Source organism: Poecilia reticulata, linkage group LG2, assembly GCF_000633615.1.
Source record: "Poecilia reticulata strain Guanapo linkage group LG2, Guppy_female_1.0+MT, whole genome shotgun sequence".
NCBI classification, from domain to species: Eukaryota; Metazoa; Chordata; class Actinopteri; order Cyprinodontiformes; family Poeciliidae; genus Poecilia; species Poecilia reticulata.
In genome coordinates this window covers 21688036-21705851 of record NC_024332.1, presented here as the reverse complement: position 1 = coordinate 21705851, position 17816 = coordinate 21688036, and the positions used below count along the sequence as shown (strand labels likewise).

Genomic DNA, 17816 nt, shown 5'->3' with positions numbered 1-17816 from the left:
TACACAAAATCAGGTTTATGTGTATTAACCGGACATCTCGTTTTTTTTGCATTTTTGGGGTTATTAGACCAATAGAAACCTTTCTACGCTTTTAGATTTTTGTCAAAATTAGCAGGACACCGCTCCTGTCCCGTTAATTCAAAATGTCCTGCTAGTGTTGTGTGTATTCTGACGAAATGTCCTGCTAAACCACATTTACCAACGCACACACACACACACACACACACACACACACACACACACACACGCACACACACACACAGAGCATGAATCCACATAAAAAGACAAACATTTCTCAGCAGATATGAGAAACTGAACTACCTTTCCATGATTTTATCTATTAACCAAATGAGCCATTTCCCTCAACTCCCAGCCAATTGACGGTGAAGCTTCACCAGTGCTATTAAATCATAACTTATCATGCTTGCTTGTGTTAGAGGGTCCAGCTTCAATCATCCATCACACAATGTGACCCTGCATTGCAAAGAGGCCAGCCAGCAGAGAGAGGCCCATTAAGCTGCATGTCACAATACATAACCAGGTGTCACCCGCTGCAGTGCCCACCTCCTGCAGATATTACAGCTCCATTAAGCAAAGCTTTGTGTAGGGATACACACGTCATGTTAGTCAGAGGCTCCAAATAATTTTCTCTCTCTCCCTTTGGGTTGCTTTTCAAGGTCTATATTAGAAGCAAAGTAGAGACTCAAATCTAGAGCTACCACAGTAACTCTGATTAACCAGCAGCATTTGCATCACAAAGCCCCCAACCCTCCAACCCCCCAACCCCTGCCTTTGCAAACACATGTTCTTCTGTTTGCTTCCAAACAAAATTCAAACCCCGAACGGGTCTGCAAACAAGAAAAGGCAACAATCAATAGTTCCTGTAGGGCAGGTCGACCTCTTGCTCAAATTGGCTCATATTGACACAGCTTATTCTCATCAAGAAGCAAATGCGTCTTCCTGTTTCACTGATGCACAATGCCTCACAGGCAGCATCAACATTCAGCACAACTGCAGCACCAAAAAAGCGAGAATACGCAGCACAAGAGAGGCTCTTATTCTGGAAAGCCAATGACACACAAAACATTGCATTCGTCTTCATTTCACCTGGACCAGAATCTTGGCTTCTTGAAAATGGCAATACACTCAGAACATGGGCATGTTCAGAGATCTGCAGAAGAAATAGCTAGTTTCAGAAATATGTACTACAGGCACTGCTGGATGGTGAGACTAACGTCACCCTCCTGCTGCGTGACCCCGTTTTCTGCAGAGATGCTGTAGCTACAAGCAGCTTTCTGAACATACTTCCTTCATTCCCCCCAGACAACAGACAACGCACCAACAAGGCAAACTTTTACAAATCAGTCAATTCAATTGGTGAATTTTCTTTAAGATTCTTTAAAGTGTTTAGGTCAAGAGACACTTTACAACATTCAATTTCACCAAATTTTAAAAATGAACTCACTCAACCAAATTAATTAAATTGTAAGTAATTATTAAGATGATGTACTAAAATTATTTATTTTCAACCTTTAAGAGAGATTAAAACTACACTGATTGGACAATTCTGGTTATACATGCTTCCAAGAAAAATCATAGACTGACTTGGCTGTTTATTGACTGTAAACTCACAAAATCTCTTAAATAAAACCCGTATGAGAACATAAAGCAGGTTAGAACGAAACACCATCTAAAGCGAAAAGCAAAAAAGTAACAAAAAGAAAAAGGGAGAATTGAAAAAGGTAAAAGATCTTTATCTTTTACTTTTTTCAATTCTTCCTTCTTCTTTGGCTCCATGTCTCTTGGTAACTTAAAGTTTATCAAAAGATGTGTAGAGTTGCTAAATAAAAATGTAGGTTGACAGCGACCTTGAACGGTCCAGTTCTCTGATTATTTTTTTCTTATTATTTACGATATTAAAAAAAAAAAATTAATATATTTTTTAATTAATTATTACAATTAATTAATACATTTTTAGAGTGTACCAGTTGCCGCGCTATGTAGCTAGCTGTGATCAGGGAACGTATCACCATAAGAAAACTATTCCTGGAAATGTGTGAAAACAACAAGCAACACGGAAAGAGGACACCAAGACAAGAAGCAATTATCCCCTGTTGGCAGTGGGCTTTTTTTTCATGTTGTCATGTTGAAAGCCAGTTACTTCTAAGCAAACACAGCTTACTGTAGCTCCTGCATCAGGACAAAGAGCAATGAGCTTAAAATGACTGATTTGAATGTAAATGACTTCGCTGAAGGTTTAAGAGAAGGCTGGAATCGGGAAAGACGTGTTCTACAGCTAAACTCCACAACCAGAGGTGAACTTCAGATGTTCTTGGCACGTACGCCTACATCTGCAATCCCACGGGGTTTTTTTTTTTTTTTGAACAGCTGCTGTTGTTGTCATTTTCCTTTGAATTTGCATGAAAGGTGCCATTTTGTCAAGAAATTATTAGAAGATGTTTCAGATTCTGCTTCTCATCAAAAGGGTGATTTGCTTGTATCCAGACACTCGGAAAAGTTAGGAACAAAGGTTCACTTGACTTTATCCACAGTAGATATTCCACCACCAAAGAGAAGCATTAAAAATTCAGGCTATGTCTGAAAGTGTTCATGCAGCTGTAAAATAGGCTGTTTCAAATCTCCCTTTGATGTTCGATGCGATAATGAACTTGTTTATTTGCATACACATGGCACACAGGGACGGCAGAAACTGGGACTTCATGAATGTTTTATGATTTAAGAGAAAATGTTTAGATGTTTGGGAGCAAAGGTGCCGGCGCCGTTCCAGATGAATGAGTACAAAAAGACTGCAGCTAGCCTCTCAATATATTATTGAAATGTAACGAGAGGAGGGAACAAGCGTGTGGGAGGGCCTCTGAAAAGACAACAACTCCCAGCAGTGGTGAACTACAGACTGTCTGAAAACTCGAAAAAAGCACAATAGCTGGAGAGAAAAAAAAAAGGCATGGTTTTCACTCCGAAGTGATGTCGATACTGACTTTGGCTCTGCATGTGGCACTCTTCTGTCTCTGAATGAAATTCTTGGGTTCACCATTGCAAAGTAAGAAATGAGAGACTCTAATGTGAAAGCAGAAAAAGAAACATCGTTTGTCATATTATTGGCAGATGAAAATGCAGTTTTTTTCAGCATGAAATGATATAAACGCAGAAGAGGTCTTCGGTTGGTCCTGATCTGTTACATTGCTTCTTTGCATTTTAGTCAAGGTCCTCCTCTGCTTTTAGGTCAAACCCTGACAGGATCATTTTCTTGGTGACATATTCGTGAGTTAAGTATATTTATGTAAATAATCTCCTTATGTAAGTGAAAGTTGCAAGGAAAACATGCAAGACCTTATAATTCAACTGCTCTCAGTTTACAACCACAGATAGGAGAGCAGGGCCATAAACAGAACCCAAACAGCTACTCCATAAAGCTCTACCGTCAGTGGTGTTTGCGTGCAGGTGCGTGCGTGCAGGTGTGTGTGTGTGCGTGTGTGTGTGTGTGTGTGAAAGGGGTTGGGAGGCAGCAGTTAAAACCAGTCCTTGAGAGCTGCTATCCTGCAACTTTTAGATGCTCCAGTGCCATGACAAAGCAATTCCCCTTACAGATTTATTCTTCTTTTACTTTTGATTATTAAACACAATTTAATATCAGACAAAACCAGCCTAAGCTTTTGTCTAAAGTACAGTACTGTACTGAATAAAGTAAGTACTGTAAAAAGTACAGTTTTTAAATTACAATTTTATTCACATGGACAAAAAAAAGCTATCCAAACCAATCAACACCATGAGAAAAAGTAATCGTCCCCCTAAACAGAAGAGCTGCCAGTCAATAAACTACCATCAAGTATTAATTTTACACCAGATGTAACGGGATGTAGACCTTCCAAAAAGATCAACTCACAGAATATTCACAAAATATTTTCCGAAACTCTCCTGGATCATCAGGATGTTTTTCATCAAGTGTAGTATTGGTCTTTGTCTTGCATTTGGTCGGCAGTGGATTCATGTCTGGAAGCCGTTTCTGTCCACTGACTTTAACAGAGGCAAGTGAGGCCAAAGCCTAACTCAAGGTGGGAATTAACTGTTCACACTTTTCCCTTAATACACTTGGAAACTTCATTTTCTACTCACCTTGGGTTATCTTTGTCCGAACATAAGCATTATGTTGAATGAACTGAAAGCATGCTCTGGTTGCACATTTCTCTTGCGCCGAAATTGGGTAGCTGGCTTTAGCCTTCAGTTAAGCTTCCTTCAGAAGGATAACTATTACTGAAGTCAGGTAAGAACAGTGTTTAATCTTTGCATTTTATGTATCTAAACACAAATTCATGCCTAACAGAGACTGGACAAAATTAGTTTTAGATATTGTATGGTACAGTTTCTGCAGCTATTAATACATTTTATATGTAATTACAGGTCGACTGGATTTTGAGTTTTTGGTTAGTTGGAAAGTCTAGACATTCAAAATTGATGTTGTCGCTGCTGGTGGCTCTTTTTGCCCATGCATTGACCAAACAGGCAGTATCAATAGATGAATCTTTCTCAATGTTTTTGGTTTTGACAAATTATACATCCAATATAAAGTTCAAGTCCTGTCTAACCCAAGTGATAATAGAACTTATTTTGTAAGTTCTGCTTCTAAAGTGATGAGGTACTTGGACAGAGAATGAAAATAGCTGGATCAACATGTTCCTGTACTGAAATGAGGTAAATAGATTTCTGTGAGGAGTCTGTATGTCCTCTGAATTTGCATGGGCGTTCTCCAGCTCCACTAAAGCTCAAGCAGAACTTGCTCAATCAATTTCAGCACCTACACACACCCCCTGGATGTGGATGATGCTACATAACGTAACAAGCCTCCTTCTGTGAAATATCACATCCTGTCTGCTGAAACAACTGCTCAGGAGTTTTGAGAGCCAAAGAGTTGAGATGGCAACAAAACGTCCGTGTTTCCGTATTAATTCAGCTGAATGTTTGTGCAACAAACTGTTCTGGTGTCCCAACTTCACAGCTAGTCTTTAAAGGCAATGTTTAAATATTTGAAAAGGCTAAAGTGTATTTTCCATCATACTCCATATGGGCCTCTATGTTTTACTTAAGATATGTGTGGGAGATACACACATATCTCCCACACTTCATTTATAAAGATTATGTAATTTAAAAAATAATGTGTCAATTATAAAATAATCAAATGTATTATTTCATGTAATTATAAAATAATCACATAGTGTAGATATGCAAATATTTAAAAGTGAACAAATTGCTTCTGTGAGGAATCAACTCACCCTTTGTATTGAAGAGACGTGACTTCCTGCAGTTGTAAACCACTTCCTGTTGGCACTGCTCCGCTCCAGTCACAATGGCACGAAGCTGGTCGGCCGATGCGTTGTAGCTGAACTTCGTGATGTGAGGCTTCTGGGGAGAGGAGTTCTGGACTTTTACTGGAGCCGAGTTGTTGTGGGACAACACCGTCCAAACTTTCTTTTCTGTGGGAAACACAGGAGTCTTTCACCATGCAGCAAGCACACGCTTCTCAAAGCTGAAACCAAACATTTGAATGTAATGTAACAATGCATCTCTCACAGTTAGACCTAGTGACGGGTCAGTGGTGAGTTGGTGTGTTCTGACTATCTGTGCTACCCATCAATCCGTCCTACCTTGTGGTAATGCGTACATTGATCCAACGTCACATACTGCTTACTCGGCAGATTTCTTATCCTTACATCCTACCTGTGGAAGTTTATTTTGAAGAGAGAGCAAGCTGTCTCCCCACTTTTTTTTCCCCCTTTGCTGCTTAGCTCTCACGCTTTCAGTGGCTCCACTGAGCAGCTTTGCTCATGTCAGGCTTTTTCAAATGTAGCACAGACAAAATGTGTCTACCAGGCGGTGCAGGTCACTGTGCACCTGCAATGATATTGATATACTAATATTACACTGTAGACATACACAGCTTCAATCACACATAATAAAGTCTTCTTAGCATGGTTTAATAAAAAAAMAATATTTTGAAGCTAAAATATATTAAAGAGCAAAAAATAGCCCACATAACAACAATATTTTTTCTTCTGATTCACGCGGTTGACACCAAGCAATGACTTTCTTGTTTACAGAATACAGTAGCGACGTTGCAGACGGCAAACTGAAGCCATTTACAAATATGTTCACAAGCTGCCTGCCATGTAAACTTAAAACATGAAGTAAAAGCAGCAATTAAATTAAAATAAATTGAATCGACTTTATGGACGAAATAAAACCTCCACATGTAGCATGCATGAATAAGAAATCTCCTGAACGAGCAGCAGGTAACATAGCAAAAATGTGCACATGTGCACATTACCACAAGGTAGGACGGTTTGATTTGTAGCGCGGATAGTCAGAAGACAGTCTGTCGCTTTGGCCTGGAAAAATTGGGCCCTGAGGTCAAAAAGGTTAAGAACCTCTGAGTTAGATCAAACATTTCCTGGTTTAGATCAGCTGTGATTACCAACATTCTTTCTACTCTCTTCATAGTAAAGAGTGGTCATACTTTATTTTAATTCATTTTTACAATATGTTTTAAAACTACATGATTTAGGTGAACTGTTTGGGATGTCTTCTCACAACAGTTTACTGGAATTTGGGCCCATTCCTCCTGACAGAACTGGTGGAACGCTCCACCTTACTCACACACATAGTTTGTTATTAAACTAAATGGTTAATTGAAAACACAGAATCTGTCTCCTTCTCTCTAAACACAAAGACTAAATATTCCTATGCTGTTGAAATTTCCATAAAATGATCTGAAAGATAAACACAGTTCCTTCAGTCATCTGCAGACCGCACCAAAGGATGAACCGCACCAGTAGCGGTCCAATTCCCGATTTCTTTTCTGACTTCCTTCAATTGTTTCTTGCCGCCACACAAGGCAGCATTGATGGCGCCTTAGAACACACTCACTGGTATGCCTGAAATTAATTCAGATGTTGTGAACTAACATCTGATGATGTCAGATGATGTCATGGCTTACAACGCCATGACATCATCATCATCCGGACTTTCCCACATTGTTTAAAAAGGATTCTCCCACTCATTGTTCTGACATTTAGCACACAGGTATAATGTTAGGACAAGGAAATTTAAGCCTGAATTTATTTCCGAAACTCTCCTGGATCATCAGGATGTTGATCCAGATGGGAGTATAACCAGTGAAGAATAAAAGGTTTTGTGCACTTTTGCACAGTTTATATAAACATCTAATTTTATTTATGTTCAAGTGATGCTTATTCACACTTTTTTCTGCAGCAGTAAAACACACACACACACAAACCTGAACAAACATCTACCAAACTGTTAGCAACATGCAGCTGTTTTCCTTTTAACCTTTCTCATTGTATCATTACGGTTCAGTGTGTTGTAATCGCTGCAAAGTTTTTAGAATTTGGTGTCTGTGAAGTGCTGTGGCTGAGCTGTTATTGTTGATGGTGACATTTCACAAATCTGTTGCTTTACATCACTGAAAAGCAAATGAATACTCGTTTCCAGGCAACAATCAGACCACCTTCTTTGCCCCCAATCTGCAAACATCTAATCCCCTGAAAATAACCTTTAGAACAGAACCTGGACAGCAGACTTATTCCTCTCTGACTCACTGTGACCAAAATTTGGATGCAAATGGAAAGTTTGACTGATGAAAGCCGATACGGATTGTGTCCTGCTCCCACTACAGACCACTTCATTATTTGGATTCAGTGTTTGCTCTGTGTTAGAGAAAATCCCTCTCCTCTCGCAATTATTCCCATCAGGTTGTATTGGCTTATAGCTATTTACATGTATAATGGATTTCTTAATTGAGGTCAAGTTGAGGCATATCTGCTGTCGGCTGATTCTGACTCATAAGGAGACGACTGGAAGCACGTGTGTGATAATGCTCTTTCTGTGATGACATCATCAGCGCATTAACCTTGCAGAGGACAAAGCAGCTGGGGAAGCAGTGACAGTCAAGTGATGAATAATGTCACCACAGTGTCAGAACCAGACTCACTATTCTGTCCTATGTGTCCCACGGACAGGCGCTTCCCTGTCTGTCATCTGTCACAGCTCAGATGATGTGGAAAAGTATTCATATCCCTTAAAACTTTTCATAATTTTTGACAGCAGTAGCACAAACTTGCTGCTGTATGTTCTGCCAACACGACGCAGGGAACAATTGTGAGGTGGAAGAAACAACAACGTGGTTTTCAAGAGTTTCACAGATAAAATTCAGAAAATGATTTGCATTTTATCCCCCGTTGATGTTACCTCCTTCAATTACTCCCAGTGAAACAATCTGCCTTCACGACTAACCAGTTTAGCAACTGGATTTCATGTTTTAATCAGAAGAGACAGCATCGTGATAATGAAGGAAGACAGCAGACAGCTCAGAGAGAGGCTTGGGGAGAATTTTAAAACAGGTTTAGGCTATAACAACATATTTCAATATGCCAATCTCACAGACCTCTTCTCAATAAAGAGTAGGCCAAACCTATAAATCTATCAAGCCATGACCGTCCATCTATACTGACAGACTGATCAAGATCAGTGATAACAGAAGCTGCCAAGAGTTTTGCTGACCTGAGTGAAGGTGGCACCCCCCCACCCCCATCTTCTTCTTCAAATCAGACAGAATTGGTGTCAAACGTTTGAACTACATTTGCGCTTTGGCTTTGAAGATATTAATGAAAGGTTAAAGGTCAAAAGGTCAACCAGGCCCCCCACTTTTATGATGAGCGGGGTGCTGGTTGACCTTTCATGACCTCTAGAAACATTTCTTTAAATCTTTAAAATGATAGCGGCACAAACAAAAAGTTTTGCTGCACAAACCAGGACAAACGTTTTTTTGGGAGGACATCTGGCAACTTCACTCAGGTGTTTCTTGGTTATTTTCTAAAAACCACAAATCAGATGAGAAAATGTTTAAATTGCAACTATTAGCTGCAAACCCCACACACTACAGTTGGGGCATTCCTGTAAGACTTTGTTTTCGAGACAAAGATTTAAGACTCCAGGCTCACGTTCATCTTCCTTTATCATCTGAGACTTTGCCAGAGATGATAATGTTCACTCTCCATTCATTCTGACTGAGACAGCCATTCGTTACAGAGCAATGGGCAAAAATGTCTGTCTGTAGCTGTGCACCATCAGTTAAGGCCCAAATTATTCATACCCCTGAAAATTTTAGATTATATTAATTTCATTCGTCTTTTAGGTTTTCAACATGTTTCTTATTAACAGCCAGAGTCGAAGTGAGTCTGTGGAGGCAGCAGAGGTTAGGCTGCACTGATGGCAACGGGAGCCTTTCATCCTCAAAGACATGGAGCTCATCAATAAAGACAAAATATCAAAATGCCAGAGGACATCTGGAAACTCCTGCACATCTATTATAAAAATGGTTTGATTGCTGTTACATGAATGAAAAAGAATTTCAACTAACCCCTGAAGAGAGTGTAAATCCTTTTTACATGACTTTTTATCTGCATTGATAAATGCAGATAAAAACAACTATTTCTTTCTACACTGACGTGGATTTCACACTTTAAATCATTTAGAAAACTGTGCTAGATTTTATCTCCACTTGTTCTGCTTTGTGTTGGTCTGTCATATAAAATCACAATTAAATATATTGAACTGGGACATAACAAGACAAAATATGGGGGGAAAAAAGGCACAATATGCTATATATGCAGAGACCATAAAAGGGATTACATCATTTGGTTGATTGGGATCACAAAGTAAAATGTTCAAACTTCTAAAAGTGCTAGGAGCAGAAGTGGATCCACAAGGTCAGAACAGCGAATGCAGTCGGGCAACAAAAGCAAGCGCGGGTAAAAAAAGGTTTGAACAAGTTTTAGTCCCATTACCACAAATCAGTTCATTTTTCAAATGACTTGCCAATAATTCCACATAAATAAAAAATAACATGCCTTTTTTTTTCAACCTATCAAATCCAGGCTGATGCGTAGAGAGAATAACCATGTGCAGTTTGGAACCAAGAAAGCAAAGACCAAAACCAGAGGAGACCCACACTGTCACTAAGATGTGGTGCTTATTTTTTCCCTGAGCAACAGTTTTGGGTAAAGTCAAGATTTCAAAGGGAAGTACTTTGTAATTAATGCAGTTCAGTTGGTTTTTTATGACATCGATTCATAACGCGTCGTTTTAAGGTCACTTCAGTCACACTTTCAACTGTAACCTTTTTTCTACATGGTTACACTTAGTAACACTTGACTGTACAAAGATGCCCTTTTAACAGAAGCAAGTTTACATTATTRGATGCAGACCAAGACAAGCTGTTTAATTAATCTTTAAGCCACGACGACCTGAAGAGTTTAGATGGCAGGAAAAGATAAAATCCACAGAAGACAAATGCAGGTTTCAACCAGGAGATGCTCTTATCTTTCCTGCCCTCTTTCAGGGTTTTTTTGTTTTTTGTTTTAACCTTTTCTCCGTGTGAACAATGCATACTTAGCAAGACGAGAGCTACCATGATCTCACCTGTCATGTTGCAGTATACCTGTGTGGGCCCCAGGGGACCACTCCCATCTGGATCGATGAAGTAGAAGCCTGAGGAGCTGCCGCTCAGCTTGTAGGCCTCGCAGGACGACTCGTGAATAGCTGGAGGAAGCAGAACAGCGGAACAAAAATAGTTATCAGCCCACTCTCTCCTCAGTCTGAACCGTATGAGTCACAAACACGCAAACTCTGTCTGTATTTACACAATGCGCTCGACTGGTTGGGTTCTGAGCTCTCAAGAAGCTTTCTGGTCAATCTATAGGATCCGGTGCCGACTTCAGCTGAAACTGCTTTCAAACTCACGGGTTTGAACTGACAGGCAGGACAGGAATGTATTTTTTTTTGTGAAGGGGTCGGGTCACATTTATGGGCTGAAGCCGTGGAACACAGACTGTCGTCGACTTCTAGTTATCAAAACACATGATGACTAATTAGGAGACGCTATCATCCACAGCAATCAAGGGAGCACCAACGCATTATCTTTTAATGAAATCAGGATTGATTGGTGACTTTCAAAAGTATTCAGACCCCTTGAACTTTTTTGAAAACAGAATTTCTTTGTAAAGCTAATGATATTTTTGGTTTTCTTTCAGCTTTGGTTGGTGCTCTGTTAGATTGGTCTGTGATAAAAGAGAATAATTGTTCCATTTTATCATGTTTTTATGCTTATTGTATTGCGTTGCATTCTGAATCTTGTGCTGTTCGCTCAATCACAATAAAAGGCTTCTGAACCTTTGGACCTGTTGAACTTTGAAACTGTCTAGATACATTAAAGTGGATGCAAAGAAGAACAAATGTTTAAGACAAACAAATAACTCTAAACATGAGGAGGGAATTACACAACGACAATAATTCAGAAGTAAGGACGAAAAGAGAAGATTAGTGGTCATTCAATACTCTAAAATGTGACTCTCCCCATGACGCTGGAAAATCAATTGTCTGGACAAGCTAAATAAAAAGCCTTAGTGTAAAACACAAGTATTGTGGCTCTGATCCTTTTAGTTTAGTCATAGAGGCTCCTCACAATGAGACATGGGGCCAGTAAGCATGGCAGACCAGCTGAAAAATTAGGCCTCCAGTTGAGTTATTCATGTTTTTAGTTGACCCTGACAATGCTGCAGTGCTCGGCTCGCAGAAAAAAATGGCTGTGTGTTTCACGGTAGAGTTAGGTACAACCTCTATCATGGTCATGGGAAAGAAAAATGGCAAGATCAGAATCATATTTCACACGGCTTCTCCATACTGAGACGTCTGCTCTGGGTCAAAAACACTTCTGCTTTCCCAGCTAATCACAGTGATTTTAACACCGAGTAACAAAGTCAGAAGCTAATCTTTTCAAATTGTGTTGATGTTGAGAGTAATTTATTTGTGGTTTCTTTATTTAACCCCTAGGCTTATTTTACAGACTTAAAACACACATTCATTTATTACTTTTATGTTTTCATCTTAGCCAATTGTGACACTTCTAGCACTCAAATATTTATATATTTAGAAATAGTTGGGGCAAATTAAATAGATTATGTTGTATTTTATTTTCAAAAGGTGTAGGTAGGTGTCAAAAATGTAATGTTTACAAGTTTATTCAAGATATAGTTTTTCATAGCTTCCTGGTTTGTGGTGAATAGAGTCGCAAACATCATATGAGCATTGCTGAAAAATTTAATACTTAGTTGAGTATGTTTCTGATTTTTTTTCATACAATTCCAAAGCAATTTACTAAATATTAAGTTAAAGTGATAAATGGCATTATTGTGACAATGCGTCATATTTTCCAAACAGGTTGATCTGAAATAAGAAAAAACACAAGCCAAAAGTAAATCAAGCGAGGTAAACAACTTATTCCTGCATAGTTAGCTTTAAAAAAAAGAGTTTTATATAAACACAAAACACATTTTGACATTTTGATCATTTGGTTTTAAGGAAGATGATAGAATGTAGCAGTGAGGTTATTTAGGAGCTTAATTTCCAAACTTTATTGTTTCCAAATCAATATTCCCAACTTTTCCAAACTCAAACTCCTCATTCCTTTTTAACCCAGTGTAATCCAGGACTCAGCAGCTGCTCCTGCTTACCAAATTGCATTGTTAATGAATAAGTGACAGAAAGTCATGCCACTTCCTGTTTCCTCACTTCCTCTCTCAGTCTGACAGATCTGTTTGAAAAGTTTGTGAACTCTCAAACCTTTGTATACACAATCATTGTTAGAAAGCTAAATCTATTAGTTCAGTGCTATCCACCACACCAGATGCCCACCAGAACACAAGCTTTGGGCCCATTTACACTGTGAAAACCAAGGTCCCATTTGAATTTGAATGATTTTATATTCCTGCCTGTTGAACTTGATGCAAAGTTATGGACTCTATGTTTTCTATGTTTTGAACTATTTTTAACTGAAACTGAAAGGACTTAATTAAAAGGCCTTTTTGCAGACCAGTTATTTGTATTCATTTGTATTGCTCATGTTTTATATACAGTTTTGTTTCCCCCCTATAGACGGGCTTCACCATATTAATACGGGTAGGAATTTGTCCCTTAATTAAGGTGGTTGGTGGTTTGACTCCCACCATTTGCTATGTCACCATTTATATTCGAAATACAAAAGTTCACTATGAATGTATGGCAGATATTACACAGAACAGACAGCCATCCTGTGTAATTTACATGATAGAATTGGGAAACAAAATCTGGTAAAACAATATACTAATTTGTTTTTCGATGTTTTCAGATCCCACCCTCACATTCCTTTGCTTTTTTCAGACTCTGGTGATCTTGTTAATCATTATCTATAAATGTAACCACATGCTAATGTCAGTAAACCAATGCAAGAGGTAAGACCAATCTAAATTATTCTTTTTGCCTTCCCAGCCCACATAGTTTGAAGTGTATTAAAGAGCTATAAATTACTACTAATATATGAACCTCCTGGATGCCCACTTTGGTGTGGTGGAGTTTAGCACCTAGAATTTTCCGGTGAGCTCTGCAGCTTAGTGATTGGGTGAGACGCATGCGAGAGCATGAAGCACTTCTACGGTGGCTCAGCAGAGTCATTATTTAGAAAAGTATTCAGTGAGCGAGAGCAAATCAAAAAAACGTTACTGACTGCTAAGGCTGGTTAGGCTAGCACCTTGGTGCCATCATCGAAAATAGTTAGTGGTAGAGCTGCACAAGATATCCAGATCTGGATGAGTTTGGAAAAAAAAAAAGCTTTTTTCCCTTCATCTACTTTTACATGCTCAAAATAGGATAAATAAAGATGCGTTTACATTAACTTTTGTTTAAAATCAAGCGGTTTATGTATGATTTGCCACATCATGTCTTCAGACTTRCCGGCTTTATGCATTTATAAAAAAAAAAAATCTAAAAAAGATAATGTTACACCACTACCTAATTAGACAACTCTAAAATACACTACATGCAGATCTCAAGCTGCGTTAAGTGATCTGCATGTAGTGAAGGATGCATCCAGTCAAGGCGTTTCATTTGTTCTGGAACATTCAACTGACAAGATTTGATTTCTCCTAAAGCAATTAAAATAATGTGTCCATAAATGTTCACAATGCCACAAAACATGTATGTCATGTGTAAATATAAAAAAGAGGAGGAACTCTGAATGCAACTCAACTGTTTGCCTCCTAGCAAAGGGGAAGCGTAACACTGGAGACAAATGTATTCCTGGTTAGCTGCCTGGCTGCTTCAGATTTCAGTTGGATTAAGAGACAGACTCAACAGACTGATAATAAATCATTCCCCTAAAAACCAAGTGGTGGTCTGTCTAAAGCACACTGGTTTCCAGGCTGCAGCTTTGACTTGCAGATAGAAAAGCTGAATTTGATGAAAGGAACTATTTTTACTGCAGCAGATGCTCTTATCTGCCATGTTTCCTCCATAACTGTCTGTCTGCATACAAACAAGATATCAACATTCTGGGGCAGAGGATGGAGGTGCAGGGAGGGGAGGAGGGGGGATCCACACTCTCTCCAACAACACTCCACTGCATATATCAAGGCAACGTCAAAAATGACACCTGGAAGGAAAAACTCCTACAATCACAGCCAGTCTGAAGTGGGGAGCTATTTAAGGATGGGGAAGGGGGGGGAGCGGAGTGCAGATAGCGATTGTGAGGTCATGTCAAGCTGAAACAGGACAACTTTCTGCTTCGCCTCTCAGCTACACAAAGCGAGGAAAGCTCCAGGTGAGACAGGCAGGTGGATGTGTGCACTGAATTGAATGTGAGGAGGCAGACCTGGAGCGAGAGGGGAGGGTGGGGGGTGAAATGGCGGCTTTGAGACGGTGCTGAAAACATGAAAGTGCTCACAGTTGTGACACGTGGCTCCGGAGTATCCGGTTCCCGAACAGTCGCAGGAGAACGAGCTCCACGTCTGGGAGCAGCGGGCGCCGTGTTCGCAGAGGTTGGGCAGGCACCTGGGAAAACAGGAGCGGCATCACACCTTTAATGCACCAAAACTAATCCCACAACTCACAGCTCTTTTACTTTCAGAGCACAAGACAAAAAAAATACAATCCTAATGAGACCTTGTTTTTCCCTAATTAGTCCTGAAAATGAAGAGAAATCTTAATTAGCACGCCATAAAAAAACAAAGAAGCTTCAATTATCACATTTAAAACTGCAGCAGCAGAAAACCTGGCTTTATTGCTTGTAATTAATTGATTATCAGACTAGTTGGTAATTATATACATATTTTGAGCTGCCTAATTGAAAAATCTCCAGGTTCCTCCTGATTTGCTTTGATCTTTGTTCACCCAGCCTTCATGCTTTGGGGGGGGATCAGCTCTAACTGATTACGATTAACCTGAAAGTGACTTTGTCAGGTGTTTGTTTCAGACAACACAATGAAGCACAGGCCACTGAAGCACTCTGTCTGACAGGTAAGAAAAATCCATTTCATTCTCCTCTTTATTGTCCTCTTTGTTGCTACGAATATGAGCCTTGGAACATATCCAAAAGTTAATTTGCTGATGACTCATGTTTTGTGAGCTGAAATTAAAAATCCCAAACGAGTGAAGAGTGTCGGGTCCCGCAGCCTCCTTGAAATTTGAAAAAAAAAAAAAAGCTGATTTCTCTGAGCACAAAAGCATCACTGTCACCTTCAAAGAATGCCTGTTAATGGGATTTTGCCGCAGAAAAATTTACACGGCACTCTTCTGATTAATAGTCCCTTCCTCAAGCCTCCTTGAGTTTCACATAATTGCCAGCCTTTCAAGCATGCATCTATAATTTCATACACTTTATCTCTCACCTATTAACTGCAGCACAGTGGGCCAGCCGCAACATGGATAGGGTTGCAACAATCGCTTTAATTACCATCAAGCTATTTTCTGTTGTTATGTCCGCGGCTGCCCTTACAGGACGTAAAATTACAGTAGGCAGCACACTTAAGCACACGCTAGCTGTAAACTGAGGTGTAATTAGACTTGGAGAAGCGCAGATTAGCTCTGATAAAAGTTAATTTTCCTCATGCACTCAGGGGTCATTAAGTAGGCCACAGAAGAGAAATGACAGCTAATATCAGGGATGTAATCACTCTCACATGTCATGTCCTCACAGCGGCACAGAAGGTTGCAAAGACATGAGGCAACAGGGAAAAAAAAAACAGCCTCTGCTTTGCTGTCGCTAGCCTGCTGCTCTGCTCACACATACACACACACACACACACGCACACGGGAATGTATTTGTGCTCTCATTTGTTTGAAAAACTATTAACATTTTTTAAGATTAATCCCTCGTCAGCCTGAAGGTCTTGTGTGCCGGGACCACCAGGCTGCATCTGTTATTAAAATGCAACCCGCTGCCATTTTGAGAATGTTGCTGAGCACGGCACAATCACTGAAGAGGCCTCCTGGTGCAGCTGGGATTAAAATGGATGCAACATTTCTGGTGCAGTGGACTTTGTCAAAAGTGTAAAACCATTTTTTACATTTTTTTTCTTGAATGTTTTTCAAAAGTATTTTTGAAAAACTAGATTCAAAATTCAGTGCGACCCAAAAAGCATCAGGACGTCAGAGTGAACAACACACAAGCACGTTCCTGCTTTGTGTGCAGAAGGTAGTCCTTTTTTTCCCACGTCATATTATTTAATCAATAGTGTTAAAATAGCAGATTATATGTTATATGTGTCTTCCATTTTGACTTGTGAGTGGAAACTTCTAAAGAAACTCAACAGAAGATCTGGATTCTGACTTGATCTGTCAGCTCTTCTACAGGAACAGTTTAAAATCCAAAATGGCTGCTGCCACAGGAACGACTGCAGGATGAAACTCTTTAGACATTTCAATCAGATGTGTCACTGATATGCTACTCTACAATAACGTTATATGAACATGTTCCTAGTGTGCAAACACAGACTGCTGATCCAACACAGAATTAGGGATATAGTTAGATAAAAGAAAAAAATAATGTTGCCACAGAGGAGTAAATTAGTGTCAACAAAACTCTTCAAGAAATTCCACACATTTGCAAGAAACAATGGGACATTTTCTAATTAATTTGACAAATTTGCAAAAGCAGGGATGACTACAGGCATGATTAAAAGCATATGTTCTTGATAAAAAAATTTGATATTCTCATTGTGAAGTCAGAAATTTGTAAAAAAATAAAAATAAAATGTTTGACCGACAGCGCTGAGACCAGCCTCCAGCCTCTGATCGGATGCTTCTGACGCAAAGCAGCGTGTTAGTGGTCCAGCGAGGAGGTGGAGGAGCTCCGACTTTTCACAAATTATCTGTTTCATAATATACTGTCACGACAGGGCGGCAGTTTGAACAAATACGGGTCAACCCTGAATGTTTGCCACAGGAGATTCAAGGATTTCACACACATGCATGAATGAATCGAAGAAAAAATGAAAGTAAGGTAAAAGGTCTGGATTCCAAAAAATGACTTTTTACCTTTAGAACCTGAAGAAGGACGGACTGATGAGAGTGAGTACAGACTGCTGCTGCACACCACTGGAGAGAAGCAGCAGGGTGCTCATTCAGCCATGTGCAGACAGATAAATGAGAAACAAAGCCAGACTCAGACACCTGCTTAATGCCAAAAGAATTAGTTTTGCAGCAGTGTTTGGGTTCCTCAGTGGTCTCCTTGTTAGAGTTATTATGTTTGTTATCATTCTTATATTTATAAGTTTATGTTACTAGTTTATATTTAGAGGTTTAGTGTTCAAACTTGTTGAAACTTGGGAGACAAAATTAAATCTTCCTTAATCAAGCATGTTTGTACAGATGGTGACTTAGATCTTCCTGGGAAAGTCCTGAGCTGTAAAACCTAG

The 17816-nt window shown here is 39.4% G+C and overlaps 1 protein-coding gene and 1 long non-coding RNA gene across 2 annotated transcripts in view; one reads left to right on the top strand and one right to left on the bottom strand.

The window, feature by feature from the left end:
• Window positions 1–17816, bottom strand: part of LOC103482356 (contactin-associated protein-like 5) — a 174079-nt gene that overhangs the window by 54862 nt on the left and 101401 nt on the right. The window contains 3 exon segments of the mRNA XM_008438481.2: window positions 5289–5489; window positions 10513–10632; window positions 14846–14952. Coding sequence (XP_008436703.2) covers window positions 5289–5489; window positions 10513–10632; window positions 14846–14952 — 428 coding nt within the window.
• LOC103482348 (uncharacterized) overlaps window positions 17646–17816 on the top strand; it is a 3942-nt gene continuing 3771 nt past the window's right edge. The window contains exon 1 of the long non-coding RNA XR_536441.1: window positions 17646–17698. This is a non-coding gene — a long non-coding RNA (uncharacterized LOC103482348). The remainder of the gene's footprint in view (window positions 17699–17816) is intronic.